The following is a 27,422-nucleotide window of genomic DNA, read 5'->3' on the forward strand; positions in this document are numbered from 1 at the left end:
TCACAATTTAATCCACATTTTTCAATTTTATTTAAATTGAGGATTTTTTTAGGGTGATGACGTCATAAAATATGACGACAGACATCCAAAGCTTCATTTTAAAACCTCAATAGAAGCTTTAAATGTAAATATGACGACAAAAATGACATTCAATACAGTCAAGTATGAACGGTCAGAATGATGGCCATTCTACTAGTTATAGAATTCCTGTAGTTCTAGTGTTAAACCCAGTCTTTTTGAAAAGCTGGTGGTGCTAAAAAGTATAATAGATGTATGTCTGTAAAGGCAGGAACACACCAAGCCGACGGTTGGCCGTCGGCAGTTTTTGTTCGTCGACCGACTAAGTTTTCTCAGTGCGTTCTGCACCATCGGCTAAAGTTGGTCCTCGTCGGCTTTTTTTCGGCCGATTCGACATGTTGAATCGGCGTCGGAGCTCGTCGGTCCATCTGATTATTCTGATTGGCTGTTCAGCTACTGCCACCTGCTGGTTCAGAAAGGCATTTCATCTTACGCAGGCACAGAACGGACGTGCTACTTGGCCATTGGCTGTCGGTTTGGTGTGTCAGGGCATCTTTGGACACAGATGCTGCCGACGTGAGCCAACCCCGCAGTCTGCTTTCGTCGCCACTAGTTCGTCGGCGTCGGCTTGGTGTGTTCCTGGCTTTACACCCATGCACACCACCTGAAGTACACCATCAGTCATTTAATAAATAATTGATTTTGTGTTATTAAGTAATTGTTGATGAGTGAGAAGTAATGATGGTGATTGAAAAAAATTAAAAACATGTTTGAAAAAACTTTTTGTTTTTGTTGTATTGATGTATTTCCTACTGGGCAGGGAAAGTGAAGAGGTAGTTAAAATGAAAACAAAAGTTTCTAAGCAGTTGTACACAACAAAATCTTCTTTACATACAGAATAGCTCCAGATAGATTTCAGCCTAATAGTGATGCTTGCACCGAATGACCAATTTCACATGTATTTTCAACCTGATCTCACAGGCAATTCATACGTATTTTACGAGGTGGCTAATTCGTACAAATTCATACGACCTCACTCGTACATTACGAGTTGACAAATTCGTATGAATTTATACGAATGACCTACCCCAAACCCCACCCCTAAACCTACCCGTCACTGGGGTTTAGACAAATCGTATGAATTCATACGAATTAGCCACCTCGTAAAATACGTACGAATTGGTCGTGAGATAGCGTTAGTATTTTATGTATTTTCAAAATACAAAATTTGGTAACTCTTTATTTTGATAGTACCTTTTGAACATGCTGTTGACTATAAGTAACTTTGCAACTACTCGTCAACTAACACTCTAATGAGAGTTAGTAGACATGTAGGTGCAACATTACTTTATAGTCAACAGAATGTGTTAAAGGGTCCATCAAAATAAAGTGAAAGCCAAAATTCTGTATTTTTATTAAAATACACAGTATGTTGTATTTTATTTTAAATAAATTTTCATGTATTTATGCCCATCTCTGTATACAGTAAGTGGTTATATTTACATCAATTTGATATCAACACTAACTCTCAAACTTTAGGTTCCCATCATTTTTGAGACCCTCAAACACATCAAGGATGCTGGTAAGAATCCACTCCCTGGGTCTTTACTGTCCTGTCACTTCCAAGACCATGATGACCCCCTTGGACTTGGAGCCTTCACCATCCATCGTGAGGAGGAGAGGAACAGAAGAGGTAAGGGTGTCGAGGACCTGGGAAGGAGACCTTGATATTCCAGGAGTGGCAGTCCTTCAAGGAGAACATGCACATTCAAAGTGGGTGAATATTAAGATGACCATGATCCTCAATATAAAGATAATTTTATATGTATTAATTTATCTTTCTGTTAGAATTAGTCATTGTTTTTTAACAGGATAAAACATTTTGATAACCTTCAAATCCCCAACCCTACCTAATGTTTATCACTTAACACAGATTCTAATACACTTAAGTCTAGTCCTAGACTGAAATGCATGTTTAAGCTGTTTTAACTGAAAACAACTTGCAATGACATATCTTAAAGTTAGGACTGTCGATTTAACTTGTTAATTAGATTAATTAATTATGTTTAAAAATAATGCGGTAAAATTATTAACGCATTTAATGCACTTGCCCTTCCCCAGACCTACGTAGGTCATCTGCAGTTGATTGATGAATATGATGCAGGGCAACAACTCACTGCGTGATGAAGCACATAGAATGTAGCTAGAATGTTCCTAAATTCCAAAATATGGGAAAAAAAGTTTTTGTCTTACATCATATGATATAGTTAAGCTATATCACACGAGTAACTGAATCAGTGAAAAACGTGGTAATGTGTAAATTATGAGAAAATGAAAGTGTTTTTTGACCTTTTATGCATGTAAACCTGTTGTAGGGGACCTCCTTAACAAAATTAGGAACCTTTAGAATAGCATAATAGGGGCACTTTAAAGTCGATTAGTCAGTGCAACCCCTAGGTACTACTCATTTTTCCTGCATTACTTCCTGAAAAGTTACCTATTAATAATGGACCATTATTCTAAAGTGTTACCACATGAAGTTGGTCAAGACAAACTTTGTTGTTTGCTTGACCTTGGATGAAAGTTTAAAATAATAATAAAAAGTTTGAAGTTTAAGGCCATACAGTCTGTCAGATAGAGCACAAGAAATGACAGTCATATCAAGTCTAGGTGCTTCCTTTGTTGAATTTTACTACTACAGGTTGCATCTCGACCTCAATTACCAGGAATCCAGTAGCACTGAACCTCTCTCTCCAACACAATGTTGGTTTTGATATCCAAATAGTCAACAACTTGTTCATTCTTCCATCAGCCCAAGAAGTAGACAGGCAGGGAAAGAGTTGGAAGCAGGAGATGAAGTGATGATGAAAAAGAGTTTATTAAATAATCTTAGTTGCATCTTTCTCAATGTTCAGTTGGACTTCATCTGACCAGCACAAATTCAACAAGTGATAATAAACCAAATTGATTCAATACATCATTCGTGATAGTGGAAACAATGTAATGTAGACATTCCTCTTATCTCCAACATATGAAGACCACACAACCATATTATTAGACAGCAAAACATTGTAAGATCAAGGAAATTAATGAACAATATAATAAAAATGAATATAAAATATGAAAGATAAAATGAGACAACGCCAATGTATGTTTGCTCAGGTTGCCTATTTAAAAAGTCAAATTACACCCATAGATCCTTCATTGAAGGCAACAGAAATGGCCAGTGGTGCGATTCTGAGGTATTAAAATATATCAATGTATAAAGTGATGCTGCTATACAATTGAAATTAGAGGAAATGTAAGTGACCATGGACAAATAACTTGCAATGAACATCTCCATACAGAGAACTCGTGACAAATGTGCATGCCTATAGACTAAACACGAAATATGCATGTGAATGCCTTCACCGTTCTCATAGATCCGTGTTTTTGTCGTTTAAAATTAGATTATAAACCTATTTTCACAAGCTTGCATTTGCAGGCACCCAAAACACTGTTGTAATGTAATGTTTATGCAGCCAAAACGCATAAAAAGTTTTCCGTTTTTAGTTGAAAACGGTGTTGTGTAAACGGCCCCTTAGACTGAAACTTTTTCCACATTGACGACGTATTCCTCTCTTGAGTGAATTCTCAAGTGGCAATTAAGGGTTAGTTTACGTGTGAAACTCTTTCCACACTGAGCACATGTGAAAGGCTTCTCTCCAGTGTGAGTTCTCATGTGACACTTAAGATTTCCTTTTCGGGAGAAGCTCTTTCCACACAGTTCGCAAGTGTGAGGGCTCTCTCCAGTGTGACTTCTCATGTGGACATTAAGATTTCCATGTAGACTGAAACTCTTTCCACACTGTTGGCAGCTGAAAGACTTCTCTCCAGAGTGAATTTGTACGTGCCTATTAAGGCAGTTAATGTCTGGGAAACTTTTTCCACACTGATGACATATAAAACAATTCTCTCTTGAGTGAATTCTCAAGTGGCAATTAAGTGTTAGTTTACGTGTGAAACTCTTTCCACACTGACCACATATAAATGGCTTTTCTCCCGTGTGAGTTCTCATATGATACTTAAGATTTCCTTTTCGCGAGAAGCTTTTCTCACACAGTTTGCAGGTGTAAGGGGTCTCTCCAGTGTGACTTCTCATGTGGGAATCAAGAGTTAGTTTATATATGAAATTCATTCCGCACTGAGAGCAGGTATAGGGCTTCTCTCCAGTGTGAATTCTCATGTGGACGTTAAGGCGTCTTTTTTCAGTGAAACTATTTCCACACTGTTGACAGGTAAAAGGCTTCTCTCCAGAGTGAATTTTTACGTGCCTGTTAAGGCAGTTCATGTCTGAGAAACTCTTTCCACACTGATGACATACAAAACAGTTTTCTCTTGAGTGAATTCTCAAGTGGCAATTAAGGGTTAACTTACGTTTAAAACTCTTTCCACACTTATCACATGTGTACGGCTTCTCTCCGGTGTGAATGTTCATGTGATACCTAAGGTTTAGTTTTGTTTTGAAGCTCTTTCCACACAGTTTGCAGGTGTAAGGTTTCTCTCCATTATGAATTCTCATGTGGGCTGTAAGGCTTGCTTTTTGAGTGAAACTCTTTCCACACTGTTGGCAGGTGTAAGGCTTCTCTCCAGTGTGAATTCTCATGTGGACTTTAAGATGTCCTTTTTCAATGAAGCTCTTTCCACACAATTTGCAAGTAAAAGGCTTCTCTCCAGTATGAATTCTCATGTGGCCTTTAAGATGTCCTTTTTCAGTGAAACTCTTTCCACACTGTTGGCACGTGAAAGCCTTCTCTCCTGTGTGAATTTTCATGTGGACTTTAAGATGTCCTTTTAGGGTGAAACTCTTTCCACACTGTTGGCAGGTGAAAGGCTTCTCTCCAGAGTGAATTTTTAGGTGTCTGTTAAGGCAGTTCATGCCTGGGAAACTCTTTCCACACTGATCACATCTAAATGGCCTCTCTCCAGTGTGAATTTTCATGTGAACTTTAAGATTTCCTTTTAGAGTGAAACTCTTTCCACACTGTTGGCAGGTGAAATAACTCCTAGTTCCAGTTTTATGAGCTCTTTTTTGTGAGGAAGTCTTTTCAGTCTGAACTACTGAACAACTAGATTTTTCCCCAGTTATGAAATCATGACATTTCCCATACTGATCTTTCTCTTCCATTTCATGTAGTTCTTGACTCTCCACTTTCAGTGCCATCAGGTCTAAGGCATAAAGAGACAAATAAAAGTTAACCCCAGTTCAATGGCACAAACAGACATCAAAACATTTTGACATTTGAAGCATCAAAACCAACAACATATATGCTAGATCCCATACCCACTAAGCTACTGAAAGAGGTGTTAGCTGTAATCTTAGAACCTTTTCTCAGTATTCATAACTCTTTGCTTTCTTTAGGACACGTCCCAAAATCTTGCTGGTAGTTACTACACCCCTTAAAAAAAACAGCTTCACCCAGGAGAACTGGTTAATTATAGACCGATCTCGAATCTGCCATTTATGTCTAAAATATTAGAAAAAAATAGTGTTCGCTCATTTATTTTCAGTATAGTGAACAGAATATTGCAGAACAATCTAGAGCCACAGATTTATGGCAGGGTCACTATCTGACTGCCATTTGCTACGTTTTGATTTGTACCCTTGTGGACTAAAACAAATGTCCAGTTCCATTAGATAATGCTGCTAGGACTTTCAGACACCTCTGAAGGCTGATGTATACTTCTGTGTCGGACCTACCCCGGAGCCTCTGCACCATAGGCTATGTGTCGGTTTTCATTTATACTTCTGCCTTGTTGTCCGCATCGACGTGCAACGTGCAGTGTCCGCAGTCATGTTGAGTATCAAGTCAAAAGCCGAAGAAGCAGCAGCTTGTTATGTACGTTGTCAGAAAACCTTCAACAGTGGCAAATAGGCAACGACTTTTGTTGCAGCTTGACGGCGCGTGTCCCCTGAAACAGAGCACAGCAAGTGGCCAAAGCGTTTTTTCATTCCTACAGAAGTTGAAAACGCTCTTCTCCGCGCCAGTTTTTTTTACCTGTGGGAGGGGTTCTAGCAGATCAATCACAGCACTTGCAGTCCGCGTAGACTTGACGCGTTGTTACATTTTTAGAGAGGTGCACATCAGGCTACACCGTACGTGCTACACGTAGCCTATGCTATAGCTACGCCGTACACACTCGACGAAGAAGTATAAATCAGCCTTTAGAGGCCAAGAAGAAGACCCCAAGTACCATGTCTGGGTTGGCGAGGTCTTCTCATTAGACTACATGCCGTTTCTTAGGAACTAACTGCCCTCCGCCCATCTTGAAACTTATTCCTAAGGTTTAGGCCAGGAGTGCAATAAAAATGACTTAGGACCTCTGGATAAAGCAGCAGTGTATAAAACAAAGAGAGGCCACAAACATTCATTCCATACACTATAATAATGTTATAATACATTTTTAATGAAAGTCCATGGCGCAGGCAGGGTGACGGCTGACCGAGGTGGAGCCGGAGGGACGAGGGAGCCCAGTGGAGCCGTAAGGACAATGGCCTCTGGTGGAGCTGAGGGGGGGGGAGAAGCCAAGGTGGAGGCGACAGATCGACAAGCTGAGGTGGAGTGATGGGACCAGCAGCTGGAGGCCGCCCATTTTCTATAGAGAAGTGAAGCTTAAAGTTGAGGAAAGTTTGAGAATCGCAGAACGGGTTGCATTAACTTATGCATGGACGTCACGGGCAGTGGATTCATACGCGACTATTACAGGTCATTATCTCAGAGAAGACTGGCAACTGTTGTCTCACAATCTCTAAACTAGAGTAGTACAAAAAAAGTCACACCGGGGCGAAAATTGAAGACCTCCTACAAAATGCAGCACAGGAGTGGGTGATTGCTGACAAAAACCTGGTGGTCGATCCATAAACTCAAGACTCATGTCAGCAAGAGATGGGAACAGTGCTTATGAAATGCTCCGGCAGTTCCTTAAACAACAGCCTCCATTTGTGCATCGCTGTTGTTTCCTGAAGTGAGAAAGAGTAACACAAATGTCTTCACATTGAATGAGACTGATATTGGGAATCGATGCAAGTGGCGACCACTGTGATGTCTGAGGAAAAGAATCCTACTCTTTCATTCGTAGCACCGCTGCTCGCACAGTTGTTGCATGACACACAGGGCAACATTGGTGACACAATGCTGATCAAAGACATCAAACAAAGCATCAGTCATGATCTTAAAAGGAGATATGCCAGCGCAACAGAGAACACCACCCTCTACACAGCATCAACCCTGGACCCCCGGTTTAAAACCTTGCCATTCCTGACCCCAGAGGAGAGACAGGAAACCTATGCTGAGGCTGTAACCCTCCAGGTAATAAAACATTTAAATAATAGAAGCATAATATATTCTAACCTACGTAAGAAGAAATGTCACTGCTCTACAAATATTGTAGTCAAATTGGTAAAGATTTATTTAAAATATTTAAGACAAATTAACTATAAATTACCAAAGAGAAACAACATATTTACTGCATAATTAATGATACAGTACATATTTATCCTCTCCTTCTGTGTGTGTATTCTACAGGAAGAAAGCAGGTAGCAGACCATCTCTGAGCCAGAATTCCAGGAGCATCAGGAGGAACCTGGCTACACTGAAGAGGATCCTAGACCCACTGTCTTTCCAGCCAAGATAAGGAAGTCATGTGGGCTGACAGACCTGCTTGAATAGACTTATGGTGATGTTGGAGCCCCAACAAAATCATTATCTGCCAGAGCTGAGGAGGAGGTGAAAAGGTACCAGGAGGTCACACCACTGGCACTCACAGAAGATCCACTAAGCTGGTGGAAATCACATGAGCGAGTCTATCCTTTCCTGGCCAAGCTGGCAAAAAGATACCTTTGTATCCCAGGCACTAGCGTCTGAACCGAAAGAGTTTATTATTATTTAACAGTTTTTTACAGTAATTTAACAGTAATTTACTTTCAATTGCTGGCGGCCCACTCCATGTCAAATAAAACCGCTTTAATTAGGACACTCATATGACATTCTTCAATAATATCATTCATTTCTGTAGAGGTGGACATTTTAATAAGGATCAAATGACTGAGTTCAGCTTTAAGAATGAAACCAACCTGTTTGTTCCTCAGTATCTTCTTGTTTCACACTGAATGTTTCTTCAATCTTCATGTCTTCACTCTCTTCTTTAATAAACACCATCTTTATAATAGTGTCGTGAATCTCAGTAGCTTCACCAGGAGTTTTTCTGCGTTTGGACAATCCGTCATGATTAAAATGAGAATAATTAACAGAAAGAAAAATAAATTCGAACTAAATCTCTGGGTGTGTCTCAATCAGCTCCCTAGTTCAGTAGTCAGTACACTGGTAAGGGAGTCAGTCAGAGTTATAGTTAATGGTCTTAAAGGGTCATGAAACCCCAAAACACATTTTTTGAGATGTGAACAGATATATCCAGACTGCACATCACTGAAAACACTAAAAGTATTTATAAATTTTATCAATAAGTGGAAATTGGTTATTTTTGCATTTTTCAGAGCAGTTTCGTTTTTCCGGGTTGAAATGCAAAGTCGAAGCAACGTCACAAAATCTACGTCACTGCCTCAGGAGTGTGCGATTGGCTGCAGAGCTGGTATGAATCTACGTCATCCAGTTCTGGGTGCTTCTCTGCATATTCATGAGAAAGAGCTTGTTCAATCCAATCACTACACAATACTATGCATTAGATCGCATTACAGCGGAGAATTCAAATCAGGAAAGATCGTTTCAGCGCTGTTCTTCACCTCTGCTGTTCAGTGTTGTGTTTTGCAGAGTTGCCAGACAAACAAAACCCACCCAATTGCTCCTCAAAACTAGCCCAATCACATTTCAGGGGGGTCCCATGGTAAAAATCGCTTTCTGGGGGGCAAAATTTGCGTTTTTGGCAGGGCTCCCCTGGTAAAATTCACATTCAAGGGGCTAAATATCACATTATTTTGGGTCGATTCAACCCACGGACATGAAAAACAACCCGCGGCAACAGTGTAAAAGTAGCCCAATTCCGCGGGAAAAACGCAGACTTGGCAACTCTGGTGTTCTGACATATGTGCCGTGAGTGTATGTTTCCCTCAGCACAGTAGCACAAAAGTGTTGTTTCATTTTCCCTAACGATGCCGACAAAGCTGGAATTTGACTAACATTACATGGAAAATATGACTGTTCGTTCCAAAAGGTGATTTCGATCGCTACCGTAGACATCAGTGTTTATATCCAAACTATAAACTTTTATTCCGGTAATTCTGTGACAATATGAATATTTGTAACACAGAAATAATGAAACTGTGTGGTTGAAAAGACTGAGTGTGGAGCGGTTTCATCCCTAACATTAAAACTGTTCTCTCTGGATCAGCGGTAGCACGAACACAGATTTGAATGTTCCGGTGTGATTATATCAAAGGTTTAATAGACACAGGCGAATCGTTGTTATTTAGGAAATAAGATTGTGTGGGTGTTTGAATCGAGATTGTGATTTTTTTAATGATTAATCGTGCAGTTGTGTTTGTTAAAAGAAAAAACATTTGTAATTTTTTTTTTTTTTAGCAAATCTCATTTTATTTATTTTGTGAGTTTAAATCATTTTTGTGAATCTCTACATTTGTGGATCATCATCATCTATTTTTAATTAATTATAAATTTCACCTAATCTAAGGTGATAAATGTATGTTGTAATATTCAATGTTAAAATAAACGTAATTTGGTTATATTAAATATTCTTTTATCTTATTTAACATATCTTACACTATCGTGTATTCATGATAGTTGACTTGTAAAGTGTGTGAGACGCGACAGTTACATCCGCGTACAAACACACTTGCTTTGGATGGAAATCTCGAAAATATCCTTTTAAGTCCACTTCGCGAGGACTGGAATTGGGAACCCCTGCTCACCTGTTCGCAAATGCACGTGAAGTGTTGTATGCGGGACAGGACCACTACTTGTCAGTTCCTGAATTCGTGTTTACGATGTAGGTACTCACTCACTATATAGGGAGCGAAATTAGACACACCCTTTCTATTACTCGTGTGTAGATGCGCTTTACACAAATATAACGTTCATTAATGTTAAATGAAGCATTAATGTTGCATTCAAAAATAATTAAATCATTTTACCTCACTTGCAAAAACTATAAAATTGTCTGAACGGTTTACATCAATTTAAACACTTTAAATGTTTAAAAACCACCAACCTTTCTTCAGCCGAATCACAGACATAAGTCGCGGTGCAGACTTATGTCGTCATATCACCAGACCAAAATAAAAGTCCTGTTTACATGCTAAAATTAAACAAGGGCATAGTTTCGATTGAAAGGGTCCCTTGTGCAGTGTTCACTGCTCCTTACTTATTCCAACAAGATGGCATTCAGCTTACAGTCAGCTTACTCAATATATATAACGGGCTTAAACACAAAAATAAATCAAACAGAGGAGTAATAAATTAATAGAAAGTTCAAAAGAACAACATTTATCCGAAATAGAAAGATTTTGTAACATCAAATGCCTTGCTGAATGAAAGTATTAATTTCTTCCATTTCTTTAAAATAGATCTTACTGAGTACTGACACCAAAATTTCGAACGGTATTTTAAAATGTTACAAAAGCTTTTTATTTCGGGTAAATGCTGTTCTTTTGAACTTTCTATTCATCAAAGAATCCTGAAAAAAAAAATCAACATTGATAATAATAAATGTTTTTTTGAGCATCAAATCAACATATTAGATTCTGAAGGATCATGTGACACTGAAGACTGGAGTAATGATGCTGAAAATTCAGTTTTGTCAACACAGGAATAAATTGCATTTTAAAATATATTCAAATAGAAAACAGTTATTTTAAATTGTTGAAATATTGCACAATATTACTGTTTTAGCTGTATTTTGGATCAAGTAAATGCAGCTTTGGTGAGCAGAGGAGACTTGATGTGTATAAAAGATGTTAACAAGAAGGAAATGTCATGGCACTACAAATGTCAGAAACTGTCAGTAATGGTGTTCAGTTCGAACAAGAGTCAGACAATGATCCCTACAGAGACAGAGAATACATGCTGCATCGAGACAGAAAAGGTATAGTTTAGTTTAATTACAGTTATAAATTATGCTGTCATCTTGCTTTTATCCACTATTAGTACAAGCTTGTTGTAGTGGACACCTGTCTGAATGATGGCCAAAACTTTACTGATGAGTTTTATGAAGTTAATTGTACATCACACTTAAGATGAAGCGTCCGTTTTCACTCCAGAAAATCACCGTAAGAGCTTAATAAAACACAGTACAAGAAGTATGGATTAAAGGGTTAGTTCACCCAAAAATGAAAATAATGTCATTAATTACTCACCCTCGTGTCGTTCCACACCCGTAAGACCTTTGTTAATCTTCGGAACGCAAATTGAGATATTTTTGTTGAAATCCGATGGCTCAGTGAGGCCTCCATAGGCAGCAATGACATTTCCTCTCTCAAGATCCATTAATGTACTAAAAACATATTTAAATCAGTTCATGTGACTACAGTGGTTCAATATTAATATTATAAAGCGATGAGAATATTTTTGGTGCGCCAAAAAAAACTAAATAACGACTTATATAGTGATGGCCGATTTCAAAACACTGCTTCATGAAGCTTCGGAGCGTTATGAATCAGCGTGTCGAATCATGATTTGGATCGCGTGTCAAACCGCCAAACTGCTGAAATCACGTGACTTTGGCGCACCGAACCGCTGATCAAAAGAATGCTGTCAATCTTTATAGTTCAGAAACTTCATCAATGTTGTTCTGGTAGCAGAGGGATAAATCGAGTTGATTTGGCCCACCCAGTGTGCCAGTTCAATAATGGGAGTGGTGGCAAAGCAGTCTGTCAGAATATTGTGAACCCAGTCTTTCAGAAAAGCACATGCATCTGGGGCCGTATTCACAAAACATTTTATCTTACCACTAAGATAAATAGCAGTAAAAGTTCTTAGGTAAGAGTTTTCTCTTAAAACCTATTCACAAAGCTGCTGAGACAAACTTTTACTAAGGAATAGACATTAGTCTTAAGCTAAGAGTAAGGGCGGGGTTGACCTCATTGCCATTGACTATGCACACAGTGATTGGCTGATGAGGGAGGAGTCAGTGATTTAATCATAGAAATATTGTAGAATGAGGTGTCATGTTTCCATATTAAAATAAAGGTTTAAAATACAAATGTTGCCCTATTCAAAGAAATATTTTTTTAATAAAAATGTTGCCATATTCAAATGAAGGTTTTAAAACGTAGGCTAAGTGTCACTAATTTAAACTAGTATATACAGTTAATCGTCCACCTCTTAGGTGTCTGCATCTCAAGAGAATGCAGAATTCAAGTGACAAATTATGTTTTATAAGTTTGGGAGGAACACATTCAAACGGTCTATCTAATCAGCTCGAGAGGAGGTATATATACACAGACAAGAGCCGACTCGCCTATAGTTACCTCGACAGTTTTCTGCATCCCTCCGCCACCCCGCTTCTCACTTTCGACTGGGGAGAAATTTGGGTTTGGGCTAAATTCCAAGCTTGGATCCCCCTTGGACAGCACACCAAATATGCTTATTTTTTTACTCTATTCAATCATTTGTAAGTGTGAACTCATGAAAACCACCGCCACAGGTAATCGGACGTTATTTATTTATTTGTTAAAGATTTATTTTTGGCGTCTCATCATAGATTCAAATCTATAAATCAAAATGTATTGCATTTATGAAGAAAAAGTTCAGCACCTAAGGCTCTATCTCTATTACCTCAATGGTGTACAGTGTCTTTGGGTGGATTAGGACTGTTTGTGATTTGATCTTAGTGACTTAGGAGCCCTCTTTACTACTCCTAATGTTTCACAGATTTAGGAACTAGTTTTAGTGCTAAAATGCCTTGTGAAATACTCTTAGAGCAAAAATTTAGGACTCCTAAAATTAGGACTGACACACCCATTATTTTTAAGAGTTTCTCCTAAATCAGCTACTTTTAGCCTTAAGATGTTTTGTGAATACGGCCCCTGGGCCCGTATGTATAAAACTTCTCAGAAATGCTCTTAAGAATAGTCTTAAGTTTTGACTTAAGTGTCAAAAATTTCTTAGTAAAGAGTAGGACTTTTCTAAGAGTAAGATACTTTTATAAAGAAGCTAAAAGCAACTTTTAGTAAAAAGTATAAGACTGATTCTTAAGTGCTGACTTAACTCAAAATGGCCGCCCTTAACCTCTGAATCAGCCAATAGCGAGTCTGCAAGGGTGAAGTCACAGCAGCACAACACCAATAATTTAATATTATAAAAAAAAAAACATTTAAAAAGACACTGAAACGTTTTAATATTTTAATTCATTTTTAAAAATTGCATTGCATTGTGCAAAATTATCACAAATTAGTATTGATGGTGTGGAATCTTTTTCTATTGATATATGTCTCCCCATTTACAGTTAGAGAAATGATGTGAACACGAGTTCCATCAACGGCTCCAACAACTCCAGGGAAGCCCACTATCAACATAAAAGTGGCTTGCTTTTGCCGCATGGTTTGATGGTCAGTTGGAAAGTCAATGAAGTGCCATAGAGTAGTGGCCAAATGTGATGTCCATCCATATGAAAATTGACATCTTCAACCTTAATTCAAATATTTGTTAAAATATGCAAGCTGTGCTTGGAGTCAATTGTTTCATGTGTGATTATGAAATGAAATTTCAAATGATTTCAAATTATTTTTGGACAGGCTGTCATGCAAAGTAATTATGAACACATGCAAAAACAAGAGAGAACCAATGAAATATTAAAAACTGATTACGTTGTAGTCCATGTCATATTTTAATACACTTAAATGATATAAACATAAAAATATTTTCCTCATATTTTGATGATTTAATCAAAATTGTAGGGTCATTTAAAAAAAAAAAAAAAAAAAAACTTTGCACATCAATTTTGGCCACTACATTTGGTGTGGTAAGTTTACACAATACTAAAGAGCTCAAAAGAATATCACTGCAATGAAGGTTTATGACAGGGCAAGCGCTTTAGGACCGCATTTATATTAGAAAAGCTTTTAAGCGCTGGAGAGAGCTAAGCAGGAAGGCCTGAAAACAAACGCGGAGGCTGCTTTGATTCCTTCTCATGTAAGTAACACTGGCTTTTGATTGTCTGGAGCTGCTGTTCTGTTGGAGATTAACAACAAACTCTTGTTTGTATTTACGTTCATTTTTTGTACTGTTGTGTACTGTACGTTCATTTTTTGTGCTTCCAAATATCAACAGTGTTCAACAACGAATTTGAGAAATCACATACAGAACCTTTAAATGTATTAAAATGCATTAAACATTAATTAAATTTATTACATTTATTTAAAGTTATTACATTTCTTATTAGGTCAGTTACAAAAAGAATTGACAATCAAGTTTATATCATTTTATCAACTCCATGTCATCATATAACTCCAATACAACATATCTTCATTGGAATGCGCGTCTCCTCTTCTTTGCTGCCATCTTGTTACTCCTAGCTAGGTTAAGACACCTCTACAGCTCTCTTAAATAATTTAGGAGCTGAGACCTAGTCTTGACACTTAGGAACCTTTATGAATCACACTTATTCTTAAGTCTAAGAATAAGTAAAATTACGTCATTCTTAGAATTTTGACACACTTAAGACTAAAATTTTACTCTGAGCAGCTTTATACATACGGGCCCAGAAGGGATCCTGGTCACTGGCATAAGGTTGGTTTGACGTTGGACGTTTGATATTCGCAAATTTAAGGACTGTCTCTAAAGTTACATCCGACAATAGGTATGCACGATTCTAACTTCAATAACATCTGAAGGAAATAATTTAGTCAATATTTGTATTAATAGTATTAATATTTATTAAAATAAACTGTCAAATCATGTGTAAAATTGGCGAGATTCGTAGTCCACAAAGTTTCCATTGCTGCTACTGATTGATAGTACCGTATTGGAGTCCAACTTCCAGGTTTGTGTACCACTCAAAGGCGTTCGAGTTTTCAAAATGGCCGCCAGGTAAATAAGGCGAATAGTCGAAGCATCCTGCCAAAAATCAAACCCCTTCTTGAAGCACTGCAAACGAGGCTTCGAATGTCACTTCACTATAACAATACAAGCCTCAGACGGGAAGACATTCAGCACAAGCTTCAAAGCCTCAGTATCAGGCATAACATTACTACATAACACGTGAAATCTTGTTATCATGTTGTTTTTTTATGTAAAGTGAACACAAATTATTCATTTTATTGAGTACAAAAATAATTACAAACCCGATTCCAAAAAAGTTGGGACACTGTACAAATTGTGAATAAAAAAGGAATGCAATGATGTGGAAGTTTCAAATTTCAATATTTTATTCAGAATACAACATAGATGACATGTCAAATGTTTAAACTGAGAAAATGTATCATTTTAAGGGAAAAATAAGTTGATTTTAAATTGCATGGCATCAACACATCTCAAAAAAGTTGGGACAAGGCCATGTTTACCACTGTGTGGCATCTCCTCTTCTTTTTATAACAGTCTGCAAACGTCTGGGGACTGAGGAGACAAGTTGCTCAAGTTTAGGAATAGGAATGTTGTCCCATTCTTGTCTAATACAGGCTTCTAGTTGCTCAACTGTCTTAGGTCTTCTTTGTCACATCTTCCTCTTTATGATGCGCCAAATGTTTTCTATGGGTGAAAGATCTGGACTGCAGGCTGGCCATTTCAGTACCCGGATCCTTCTTCTACACAGCCATGATGTTGTAATTGATGCAGTATGTGGTCTGGCATTGTCATGTTGGAAAATGCAAGGTCTTCCCTGAAAGAGACGACGTCTGGATGGGAGCATTTGTTGTTCTAGAACTTGGATATACCTTTCAGCATTGATGGTGCCTTTCCAGATGTGTAAGCTGCCCATGCCACACGCACTCATGCAACCCCATACCATCAGAGATGCAGGCTTCTGAACTGAGCGGTGATAACAACTTGGGTTGTCCTTGTCCTCTTTAGTCCGGATGACATGGCGTCCCAGTTTTCCAAAAAGAACTTCAAATTTTGATTCGTCTGACCACAGAACAGTTTTCCACTTTGCCACAGTCCATTTTAAATGAGCCTTGGCCCAGAGAAAACGCCTGCGCTTCTGGATCATGTTTAGATATGGCTTCTTTTTTGACCTATAGAGGTTTAGCCGGCAACGGCGAATGGCACGGTGGATTGTGTTCACCGATAATGTTTTCTGGAAGTATTCCTGAGCCTATATTGTGATTTCCATTACAGTAGCATTCCTGTATGTGATGCAGTGCCGTCTAAGGGCCCAAGATCACGGGCATCCAGTATGGTTTTCCGGCCTTGACCCTCACGCACAGAGATTGTTCCAGATTCTCTGAATCTTTGGATGATATTATGCACTGTAGATGATGATAACTTCAAACTCTTTGCAATTTTTCTCTGAGAAACTCCTTTCTGACATTGCTCCACTATTTTTCGCCGCAGCATTGGGGGAATTGGTAATCCTCTGCCCATCTTGACTTCTGAGAGACACTGCCACTCTGAGAGGCACTTTTTATACCCAATCATGTTGCCAATTGACCTAATAAGTTGCAAATTGGTCCTCCAGCTGTTCCTTATATGTACATTTAACTTTTCCGGCCTCTTATTGCTACCTGTCCCAACTTTTTTGGAATGTGTAGCTCTCATGAAATCCAAAATGAGCCAATATTTGGCATGACATTTCAAAATGTCTCACTTTCAACATTTGATATATCTATATTCTATTGTGAATAAAATATAAGTTTATGAGATTTGTAAATTATTGCAATCCTTTTTTATTCACAATTTGTACAGTGTCCCAACTTTTTTGGAATCGGGTTTGTACATTAAAACTGTTCAGTCGACTGGTAAATTGAACTCAAACACATTAGGCTATATGTGCTTTATAAATATTTGTATAATTAACTTAAAATATAAAAACTAACTGACTTTACATAAAAATATTTTATAATATTGTAAGTGAACTTTTTTTAATATAATTTTGACATTTATGAATATTTGTGTATAGTCTAAAATGTTGTGTCATGGATGAGTTTGGGATTTTTAGCAGTATTTATCAGATGTTTACAAATCTACAGGTATTGATCATGCTTAGAAAACAAAAATGGCTTTTTGTGACTCTCTCTCTCTCTCTCTATATATATAAATTGACAACAGATGTATTTTACCAAGTATTAAAATCTAAATAAAGCTGACATATGTTTTATTATTTGTAAATGTTTTTGTATGTACATTTCTATGCACTTCTGTGATTTTAACGTGTGAACTGGACTTTTAAGTTGGGCTGGCGATATGAGGTCATAATTATGCGCCGCGCACCTGCGTCTGCTGTGGCTCGGCTGTACAGAGGTTTGTGGTTTTTATGCGTTTAAATCGATACTAACCGTTCGGTCTATGTTTTTTTACAAGTGATGTAAATGAATTAATTATTATTGAATGTAACATCTGACTGTTTTATGTTATGTTTGTTATTAAAGCGCTTCTATACATGAGTAAAAGGAAAGGTGCGTCTCATTTCGCTCCCAATATCGTGAATCACTTTATCATAAACAAACTCGGTCAACTGGAAAAGTCGTGATAAGAGAAACTGAGCTTTTCGAGAATCCGAGTCAGTTGCTTCGCTTAATGATTTCCTTACAAAAAAAATGTTTTTAGCACAGTAACCATAGTTACTTTGAAATTTGTAGTAAAATAATAATAAAAAAAATAACCTGGTTTTGCTACTGCATTGGCAGTAAGACCATAGTAACTACAAAATTACCTATAGCTTAACTATGGTTTTGTAGTAAAACCATAATATAAACAAAACCAATCTGTGGTTTTACAGTGGTATGTTTACTGACTCATACTGTGGGAGAAACAGCATGATTTTATCATAAAAACATTATACTATCTATTAATATTCTAATGAGAGTTAGTTGGCATGTAGGTGCAACAAAACCTATAGTCAAAACAACCAAAATGTCAATGTTCTGAAATCAAACAAATTATTATTAAGCTCAGCAATAAGATATGATTTATACTGTGCACTCATTTTGGGAGGCTCATGCATGGCCAATTTATTAAATATTTTGATAATTATATACAGCTATATTATTATCATCATTATTTTTTCCTTTATTGTTATTATTCTACTAGTCATTACAAAACTTCATGTGAGTGGATCTCTCAGACCGTTGGCACACTTTTGGTATTTGAACACATGACGTCGCGCTCATTGTTCTGAATAATTTTGTCACATGCGCGAGAGCATGTATATTCTCTTTCAGATGATGTAACTGCTGTAATTATGTATCATAGAATAGTAACTTTTCATTCTGTTTTTATCTTGTGGATGTTCATTGAAAAACTATTTAAATGTAATACAAGGCACTTTAAAACCATGGTTTGGACCAAACAACCACAGTTGTAGTTACTACAATATTACTATAGTAGAAACACGGTGTCAATTTTTACAAACCAATTGCAGATGTTTTCATGAGAGTATACTCTTTAGGCTAATATTCACATTATATAAATCATAACTATTAAGTCTCTATATTTTGTATTCCTTATTCATTTGTAGCACTAGATTTGACACTAGATCTGTTAATTATTCTCATCTTAATCATGACAGAGTGTCCAAACACAGAAAAACTCCTGGTGAAGCGACTGAGATCCACGTGACACACTATTATAAAGATGGCGTTTATTAAAGAGGAGAGTGAAGACATGAAGATTGAAGAAGGATTCAGAGTGAAACAAGAAGAAATTGAGACACAAACAGGTTGGTTTCATTCTCAAAGCTGAACTCAGTAATTTGATCCTGATTAATTCAGATAAAAATCCAAATCCGAATATTTTTGTATCCAATTGGAATCTTAATTTCTGTATTGGTTTCTATGGCAATGACATTGCGTAGATTGACATGTCAAAAGGCTTGTTCGAGCAGCGCAGACCAATTGGCATATGACATCAAAGTACCGCAAGTACCACGGCATCTCGAACAAGCCTAAAAACAATGACAGCAACAAGAAAGGGTTTACAATAGAGATGTTTTGTCTTATTTACAACATGACAATAGCCCCGTTTCCACCGCAGTAACTTTCCCCAGGAACTAGGGACTTTAGGGTGGTACTCTGTGTTGTTTCGACCGCAGGAACCAGGGTCTAAATAAAGTTCCGGGTAAAAATTCTCCCCTCAAAAAGTACTTTTTCAAAGATCGGGAACTTTCGGGGATTGGACTTGAACATGCTGATTGGTTGAGTTCACGCAGAATTTTGATTGGTTGACTCCATGCAGCATTTTATTTCAACCATCATTTTTAAAAGTCCGTTGCGGTTCATGCAGTAAAAGTTGTTTGCTATTTGAATAGACATTGTAGTTTAAAAATACGACTGATGGACTGACGGAAGAGATTTAGGCTTTATTAAGCTCATATGCAGAGGGAACTGGAAGGTCGTGCACAGTCCAACGTCACCGGACTTAATCTTCACGGTACTTTAGACTGCTATGAAATGCAGATAGCAATAGGTCTGGGGGAAAAATGTTCCTGGGACAAACTGTTCCGAGTAACTTCGGTGGAAACGAGGCTATGTGTAGCTGCCGTGCCGTCTTCTGAGGCAGTGGCAGAAATTTAGGAGGCTGGTATGCGCGGCTTTATTCCGTGCTGTTGTCTCCGCCGGTCTGAAAATGTGTCACTATTTATAGGCTATTGTAATTTTCTGATCAACTGGCACTTGCAACAACACAACGTTGTTTCTGCAGGTTGTCCTTTGAAAGAAAATGCGCTTTGAATAGGATTTCAAACCACATATGAATGTAGATCAAAACAGATTTGTAAAAAATCGCACCGCCAGATTTTTGTAACCGCGCATACTTTGTATTAAATGCACATACGCATTTATTTATTTATTTATTCAGTAATTAGTTTATCCACAAGGTGGCAACTGTGCCCTAGGGACGTCGATTCACAAGATAGTCAAAGAAAAATTGCATAAACAGAACAGACCGGAGCTCATGCAAGCTACAGTGACGATGGAGGCCTATATAGACGAGAGATAGAGGTTAGAAAGTACCTTCATTTCTACAACTCTAGCATGAAAGAATACAAAGATATTTAACTCGTGGTGAGAGATTGCTCAAAACTATGCATGCGTCGAACGCCTGTGTATGCGTACGAGTAAAATGAAGTATACTTTGCAAGGCTGTGCGTTCGTCTAAAAAAAACGAAGTATACCCAGGGTTTAACGTCACGACTGTATATATAAAGAAGTCCTGGCTATTAGGCTATATCGCGTGTGTGGATGCTGCATTTGTAGCCTCTTCTTACAGCAGCTGGAATAATTAAACATCCCGATACCTAATGGCAGTCAGGGTGCCATTGTCTAGCCTGTAGAGGTGTGAGCGTCCCTCCATGGATATGCCTCCCCAGACCATCACTGACCCACCACCAAACCGGTCATGCTGAACGATGTTACAGGCAACATAACATTCTCCACGGCTTCTCCAGACACTTTCATGTCTGCCACATGTGCTAAGGGTGAACCTGCTCTCATCTGTGAAAAGCACAGGGCGTCAGTGGCAGACCTGCCAATTCTGGTGTTCAATGGCAAATGCCAATCGAGCTCCACGGTGCCGGGCAGTGAGCACAGGGCCCGCTAGAGGACGTCGGGCCCTCAGGCCACCCTCATGAAGTCTGCTTCTGATTGTTTGGTCAGAGACATTCACACCAGTGGCCTGCTGGAGGTCATTTTGTAGGGCTCTGGCAGTGCTCATCCTGTTCCTCCTTGCACAAAGGAGCAGACACCGGTCCTGCTGATGGGTTAAGGACCTTCTACGACCCTGTCCAGCTCTCCTAGAGTAACTGCCTGTCTCTTGGAATCTCCTCCATGCTCTTGAGACTATGCTGGGAGACACAGCAAACCTTCTGGCAATGGCACGTATTGATGTGCCATCCTGGAGAAGTTGGACTGCCTTATGCTTCCAGTAGTGACACTGACCCTAGCCAAAATCTAGTGTAAAAAAACAGTCAGAAAAGATGAGTAGGGGAAAAAATGTCAGTGGCCTCCACCTGTAAGACCATTCCTGTTTTGGGGCATCTCATTGTTGCCCATCTAGTGCACCTGTTGGAAATTTCATTAACACCAAAGCAGCTGAAACTGATTAACAACCCCCTCTGCTACTTAACTGACCAGATCAATATCCCAGGTGTTTAACTGACTTGATGCTATTTTCTGATTAAAAAGTGTTCCTTTAATATTTTTGAGCAGTGTATATATTTATGCAATGTTGATGTTGTTAACGTTATATGAGAACAAAGTATAACAATAATAATAATTTGCATGGTTTGATGTGATCTGAGCTAACTTTGCGATCGTTACGTTTAATCACCATTGGCAGCGTGATTTATTAAAAAACAGTTGGTCAGAACAAAAGTGGCAGACATGTTACTTGTTCAGATGATATTTTCTGGTGAAACTTCTTATTTTGAACATACTTCCAAGATGTAGTATCTGTAAATCTGAAGTACAGTGAATATTCACACTGGTGCGGTGACTCACACCCCACACATACACCTCAAAACATTAGATTCATCTGCGCTGAGGAGCCGTGCCAATGCACAACCCATGTAAAGTTGATAATTCCGCAAATAACTGCAATTGCAGGTTTCAAACAGAAATGGTGTCAAAGAGACCAGCTCCCCAAGAAGAAAATGTTTGTGATATTTAAGGTATATTCCATTCCATTCCATACATTTTAAAGACAACTTTTGATTCAAGTAAAAAAACACTTATTTACAGTACATCACTTCACTTCAATTTTTTTTTTGGCACACCAGCCACACCTTGCTGGTCAATAAGTTTTTTTTCTTCTTTTTTGTCTTTTGGCTGCATTTTGCATGCCCTGCTTAGTCAATTTTTGTAAAAAATATTGTGACAACCCAACAAAGTAACTTGAATTTGGCAAGTTAACGTTACTGTAGCAACTAGTTACCTAAGGTTAATTTAGTTAAAGCATTACATTGCTGGCAGCAAACTCAGAATTGAAGTACCACAAAAATTTCTCTTAATCCATGGAAAAGAAGACAATGCTGTTATCTTGATTCTCATTGGCAAAAAGACTTGAGGCACCACACCAAAAATGTTTTATCGCAACAGTTTGAGAGACGTCTATGGTCTCACTCCAGTCTATGGGAAATTAGCCTCTGAACAGCTCTCAAGCATTGTTTCTTTTTAAAATGACACATGGACTTACATAGATTATATTCTTGGGCACAATAAGCAAGCTAACATTCAGTACATTCTATACATTTCATCCAAATTAAATAAATACATTTCAATCTATTTTAGCTGTTACGTCCCAGTCTAGGAGCGTTGAGGAGTAACATAAATGAAGAACGTCACATAGGGAAAACGATTTGCGTTTATTGTAGGAGCAACTAGCAGTTTCTTTCATTTACAAGCCACTATATCAACTGTAGAAATGGGCATGAGCCAAAATAACAAACAAAACAAAAACTAGCTATTTTTAGAAGGCTACCTTATCCTCACAAAGAAAAATGAAACAAAAATACATCACACTTCCCTATCTCCCTATTTGATCAAAACTAGGACAAAATATAGCTTTAAAACAAAATAGGCACCCATTTCCTATAAGAGGGGCGTGACTCTATTTACAGATTACCTTTTAATACCAACACAATATTAGACTGAGAATTAGCAAAAATAACCAATGAAAGATGGTGGGAAAAACAGGTGGAAAACAACGTTACACATGCACAGGCTACTTCACTTAAATCAGCTTTAAAACAAGGCCGGAGAAACGCTGACACCAACGCGTCGTCACGGCAGAACACACGCTCAGAGCCCTGCCTCTCATTGTATTGCACAGAAGTGCGTTTTTAAAGGATGCGATGCCAAGAGGAGCCAATCCGCTTTCCCAGATGATTAACAGCTGGAATCTGCAGCAATGAGGAGAGAGAAACTCGAAAGGGAAAAAGAAAACATAACCACGATTCACAGTGGGCCTATAACATTATATACATCCGAGGACGTAACATAGCATGTCAAAGATCAGCTGTATTTTTGAAGAATGCATGTGCATAAATGTGTAAGGAAACCCCCTTAATATGACAAAGCAATTGAATCCGCGATGAATCACACATAAAATAAAACAAAACAAAGAGGACCCAAGGAGCATGGCAAAGCATTCTACAATATGATTGGTTCTTCATATGTCAAACCCTTCTGTTACTAGGTAAAGCAAGATCTGCCTAAATCGTGTTTATTAGTTCGTTGGTTACTCAATATCATGGGGCTATTATATTTATATAGTTGTCTAGCTGTCCCTAAGTTTCATTTCCCCTTTTCTTATATTTGGACGCAATTCAGACACACTCTGATTTAGGCCAAAGGTTTGAGGACATTTAGGTTTCAAAAGCATATAAATGTTATTCCTGCAAGGAAAAAGAAATGTTAGTTATGATTAATTAAAAAATTCCATTGCAGATGTAACAATAACATCATAAACACTGTAATAACATTTCTCTGTAGTATCTTCTTTAATATATGTGCAGGAGGAAGTGCTTTATCCTTTAAGAAGAGCTTATTTTCACCTGGACCAGGAATGTTGCCTCAACCAAGAGGTGCCAGATTTGTGCCCGTTGTATATCAATACTTTTAGACATTTGTTGCAACTTACAAAGTCCAATTCTTTCCTCTTTTAGTAACAACTGAGAAATTTATCCAAATGTCAGACTTACTTTGTTTTGGTTTTGTATAGTAAAAACCTACTTTTTCTCAACTTCTTTTGTTGACCCATTCCTTCTTATTAAATCCTACAATATAGTTTCCTGCGAGTTTTGTGTTGGGTCCCGAGGGATCCCAATCCCAAAGCAGTGTACTGTGGGTTTTTGACTGCCAGTTTGAAAGTATGAGGCGTGCCCTTAAGGAAGAAAACAGTTAACAATATTGACAAGATGTTCTGATAATACAGGTTACACCTCTTTCAGTAGCTTTGTGGGTATAAGATCTAATATACATATTGTTGAACTTAATGCTTTTTGATGTCCATTGCTTTGTGCTATTTAACTGGAGTTAACTTATATTTGTCTTTTTCTGCTTTAGACATGATAGTGCTGAAAGTTGAGAGTCAAGAACTGGAAGAAAAAGACCTTCATGAGAAACATCACGAGTTCATAACTGGAGAAAACTTTTTTAGTGACTCGCAGACTGAAAAAACTTCCTCACAAAAAACAGGAACTACAAACTTTAAAGTCCACATGAGAATTCACACTGGAGAGAGCCGTTTCACCTGCCAACAGTGTGGGAAAAGTTTCTCACTGAAAGGAAATCTTAAAAAACACATGAAAATTCACACCGGAGAGAAGCCTTACACCTGCTTTCAGTGTGGCAAGAGATTTACACAGAAAAAAAACCTTGATGCCCACATGAGAATTCACACTGGACAGACCCCTTATACCTGCAAACTGTGTGGGAAGAGTTTTTCACTAAAAGGAAACCTTAAAACTCACATGAGAATTCACACTGGAGAAAAGCCATTCATATGCCCTCAGTGTGGGAAAAGTTTTAGACAGAAAAAAAACCTTGATGCTCACATGAGAATTCACACTGGACTGACCCCTTATACCTGCAAACTGTGTGGGAAGTGTTTCTCACTAAAAGGAAATCTTACAACTCACATGAGAGTTCACACTGGGGCGAGTCCGTTCACCTGCGAACAGTGTGGAAAGAGTTTCTCACTAAAAGGAAATCTTAAAAAACACATGAAAATTCACACTGGAGAGAAGCCTTACACCTGCCCTCAGTGTGGAAAAAGTTTTAGACAGAAAAAAAACCTTGATGCCCACATGAGAATTCACACTGGACAGACCCCTTATACCTGCAAACTGTGTAAGAAGAGTTTCTCACTAAAAGGAAATCTCAAAACTCACATGAGAATCCACACTGGAGAGAAGCCGTTCATATGCCCTCAGTGTGGAAAAAGTTTTAGACAGAAAAACAACCTTAATGACCACATGAGAAGTCACACTGGAGAGAGTCCTTACACCTGCAAACTGTGTGGGAAGAGCTTCTCACGTAAAGATAGTTTTAGGATACACATGAGAATTCACACTGGAGAGAAGCCGTGTGTATGTAGTCAGTGTGGAAAGAGTTTCAGATGTAAAGGTACCCTTAATCACCATATGAAGATTCACTCAAAAAAGGACTATTTTATATGTCATCAGTGTGGAAGGAGCTTCCCAGACAGGAAACACCTTAAGAATCATGTAATAACTCACACTGGAGAAAAGCCTTTCATGTGCCATCACTGTGGAAAGACTTGCATAAACAAATCAAACCTTGAGGTTCACATAAGGATTCACACTGGAGAGAAGCCTTTCACCTGCCCTCAGTGTGGAAAGAGTTTCACACGTAAAGGAAACCTTAACATTCACATAAGAGTTCACAAAGGAGAGAGGCCTTACAAGTGTCTTCAGTGTGAGAAGAGTTTCACATTTCATACAATCCTGAAACGTCATTTGCAAACTCATTCTGGAAAGAAAATGCCGTGTTCCTCGGTGTGAAAATGGACATTCACTTTGGAGGAAGACCATTTGTGATCAGTGTAAAAAATGTATTCTTTGCCATCACACTTACAGATGACCCTGTTTGTGTTCTTTGTAAGAGACTATGGCACCAGAAAATACACATCTGTGTGAAATTGAGACTGTGTTCACGCCACAGCTGATCGTGGGCCACATCTGATTGTGGGCCACATCTGATTGTCCACCTTCAGGACCCCTTCTTTAAATTTTATTTTTCTGCTTTTGTATGTTCTTTTGTGCATATGATCTCCACCGAAGACCATCTCCTGCTATAGTTTAAAATTCTGTCTTGCAGTCAAATGACAATGTACCTGAAAGATTATAAATAAAAGGACAAACTGAATTAAATAATGAACATTGCACTGAATTATTTGATTCATCTTTATTGAATGAATGCATAGGTTAATATGTTTTCAATCTGGACTTTAATATGGCTACTGTTGAGGCACATCCGGTGGTATCTGGAAGCTGGTTCCTGCTGTGATTGTGTAAAAGCTAGCTGTTTCACTGCTGATTCTAGGTGTTTCTACCTTATTTAGTCATTAATCCTAAACAGTTTGCCTTCCTTTTCATGTTAAATAATCATTAGAGAAAGTAATTTAAGTCCTATAAAAGAATTCATTCATTCTCCAAACCACTTGTCTTATGCAGGGTTGGGGGATGCTGTAGCCTTTCCCAGTATATCTTGGGCTGAAGTTAGTGTGGACAAGGCCTAAGGTGTTCCCCTAATACATTTTCATTTGAAAACGCATCTTTTTCTCTCCGTTTTGGCCTCCCGTCCACACTGAGACAGCATTTTTGTTATGGAAGACAGCTGTTTGAAAACACTCTCCCAAGTCGATAAATTTGAAAAAGCTGTTTTTGTGTTGTAGCGTGGACTGTTAAAACAGAGGTATTTGAAAATGACGAAACATGTTTAGTCGTGACGCATATTGTACCCAAAGATGTCTGTTAGTTTTCCGATCTCTTAATGAATTTTTTGAAGCGTCAGTTGCAAAGGCAGTCAATGGAGAGACAGCCATCTCTTAAATTTCATTAAAAAAATCTTCATTTGTGTTCCGAAGATGAACGAAAGTCTTACGAGTTTGGAACGACGTGAGGGTGATTAATTAATGAAATTATTTTCATTTTGGGGTGAGCAAACCCTTCAAGTATTGGATTTCTCATACAGTATATTAAGTACTCTGCAGATATTATGGAGACCATGTCTCTCCCAAACAAAGCCGTTTTGGTCTATATGCACAAGTTGGGGCAGATGTAATTCTATTCTCTTTGCTGACACCTTACAAAGAATTTTTAAATCATTGTTCAGAAGAGAAATTGTTCTGTATGAACGGCATTCATTTGGCGGTTTGCCAGGTTCTAACAACAGTGTAAATCACTGCAGTGTTTAGAGAGGAAGGCAGAGCCCCATTTTTTCAATGATTCCTGGTGCATCTCAGTTGATGATGATAAAATGTTATATATTTCTATCGGTCTTACCTCCTTTCATACTAATAATGGCCTCAGACAGCTCCTCAAACTTTAGATCATCTTCAAGGGACGTCTTGGGTTCCAAATCCGAAACTCAAAATCCAAAACATCCAGGAATGTTTTTTGTCTCTCTGCAGCACTCTCTTAATATTCAGAACTATAAAGAGCTTGAATTTTTCTGCTCAACAGTGTGTATTTGAGAAGCTGTAATTTCTTACAATAATTATTTGTCATTTTCATAGAATTACTAATGTAAAACTTAGTGAAATGAAAGGAATAATTATGAG

The 27,422-nt window shown here is 38.0% G+C and overlaps 3 protein-coding genes across 12 annotated transcripts in view; 2 read left to right on the forward strand and 1 right to left on the reverse strand.

Annotated features, from left to right (window-relative positions):
- LOC127510680 (gastrula zinc finger protein XlCGF8.2DB-like) overlaps window positions 1-27,422 on the forward strand; it is a 220,351-nt gene that overhangs the window by 40,486 nt on the left and 152,443 nt on the right. The window lies entirely within an intron of this gene.
- The window catches only part of LOC127510610 (gastrula zinc finger protein XlCGF57.1-like), a 151,214-nt gene continuing 126,669 nt past the window's right edge, over window positions 2,878-27,422 (reverse strand). Inside the window, exons 1-3 of one of the 7 annotated variants that reach the window (XM_051890393.1) lie at window positions 10,240-10,298; window positions 8,132-8,262; window positions 2,878-5,226 (exon numbers count right to left, since the gene is read on the reverse strand). In XM_051890393.1, coding sequence (XP_051746353.1) covers window positions 3,599-5,226; window positions 8,132-8,216 — 1,713 coding nt within the window. In that variant the 5' untranslated portion in view covers window positions 8,217-8,262; window positions 10,240-10,298 and the 3' untranslated portion in view covers window positions 2,878-3,598. Of the gene's footprint in view, window positions 5,227-5,758; window positions 8,265-9,940; window positions 10,219-10,239; window positions 10,299-27,422 lie in introns of those variants that run through there. The other 6 variants (XM_051890397.1, XM_051890394.1, XM_051890400.1 and 3 more) reach the window with 6 other exon arrangements.
- LOC127510628 (gastrula zinc finger protein XlCGF57.1-like) lies at window positions 17,372-26,024 on the forward strand. The gene is made up of 3 exons (XM_051890448.1): window positions 17,372-17,423; window positions 18,691-18,840; window positions 24,182-26,024. Exons 2-3 carry the CDS (start codon window positions 18,756-18,758, stop codon window positions 25,639-25,641), a joined length of 1,545 nt encoding a protein of 514 aa, XP_051746408.1. The 5' UTR covers window positions 17,372-17,423; window positions 18,691-18,755; the 3' UTR covers window positions 25,642-26,024.

Source organism: Ctenopharyngodon idella, chromosome 4, assembly GCF_019924925.1.
Source record: "Ctenopharyngodon idella isolate HZGC_01 chromosome 4, HZGC01, whole genome shotgun sequence".
NCBI lineage: Eukaryota > Metazoa > Chordata > Actinopteri > Cypriniformes > Xenocyprididae > Ctenopharyngodon > Ctenopharyngodon idella.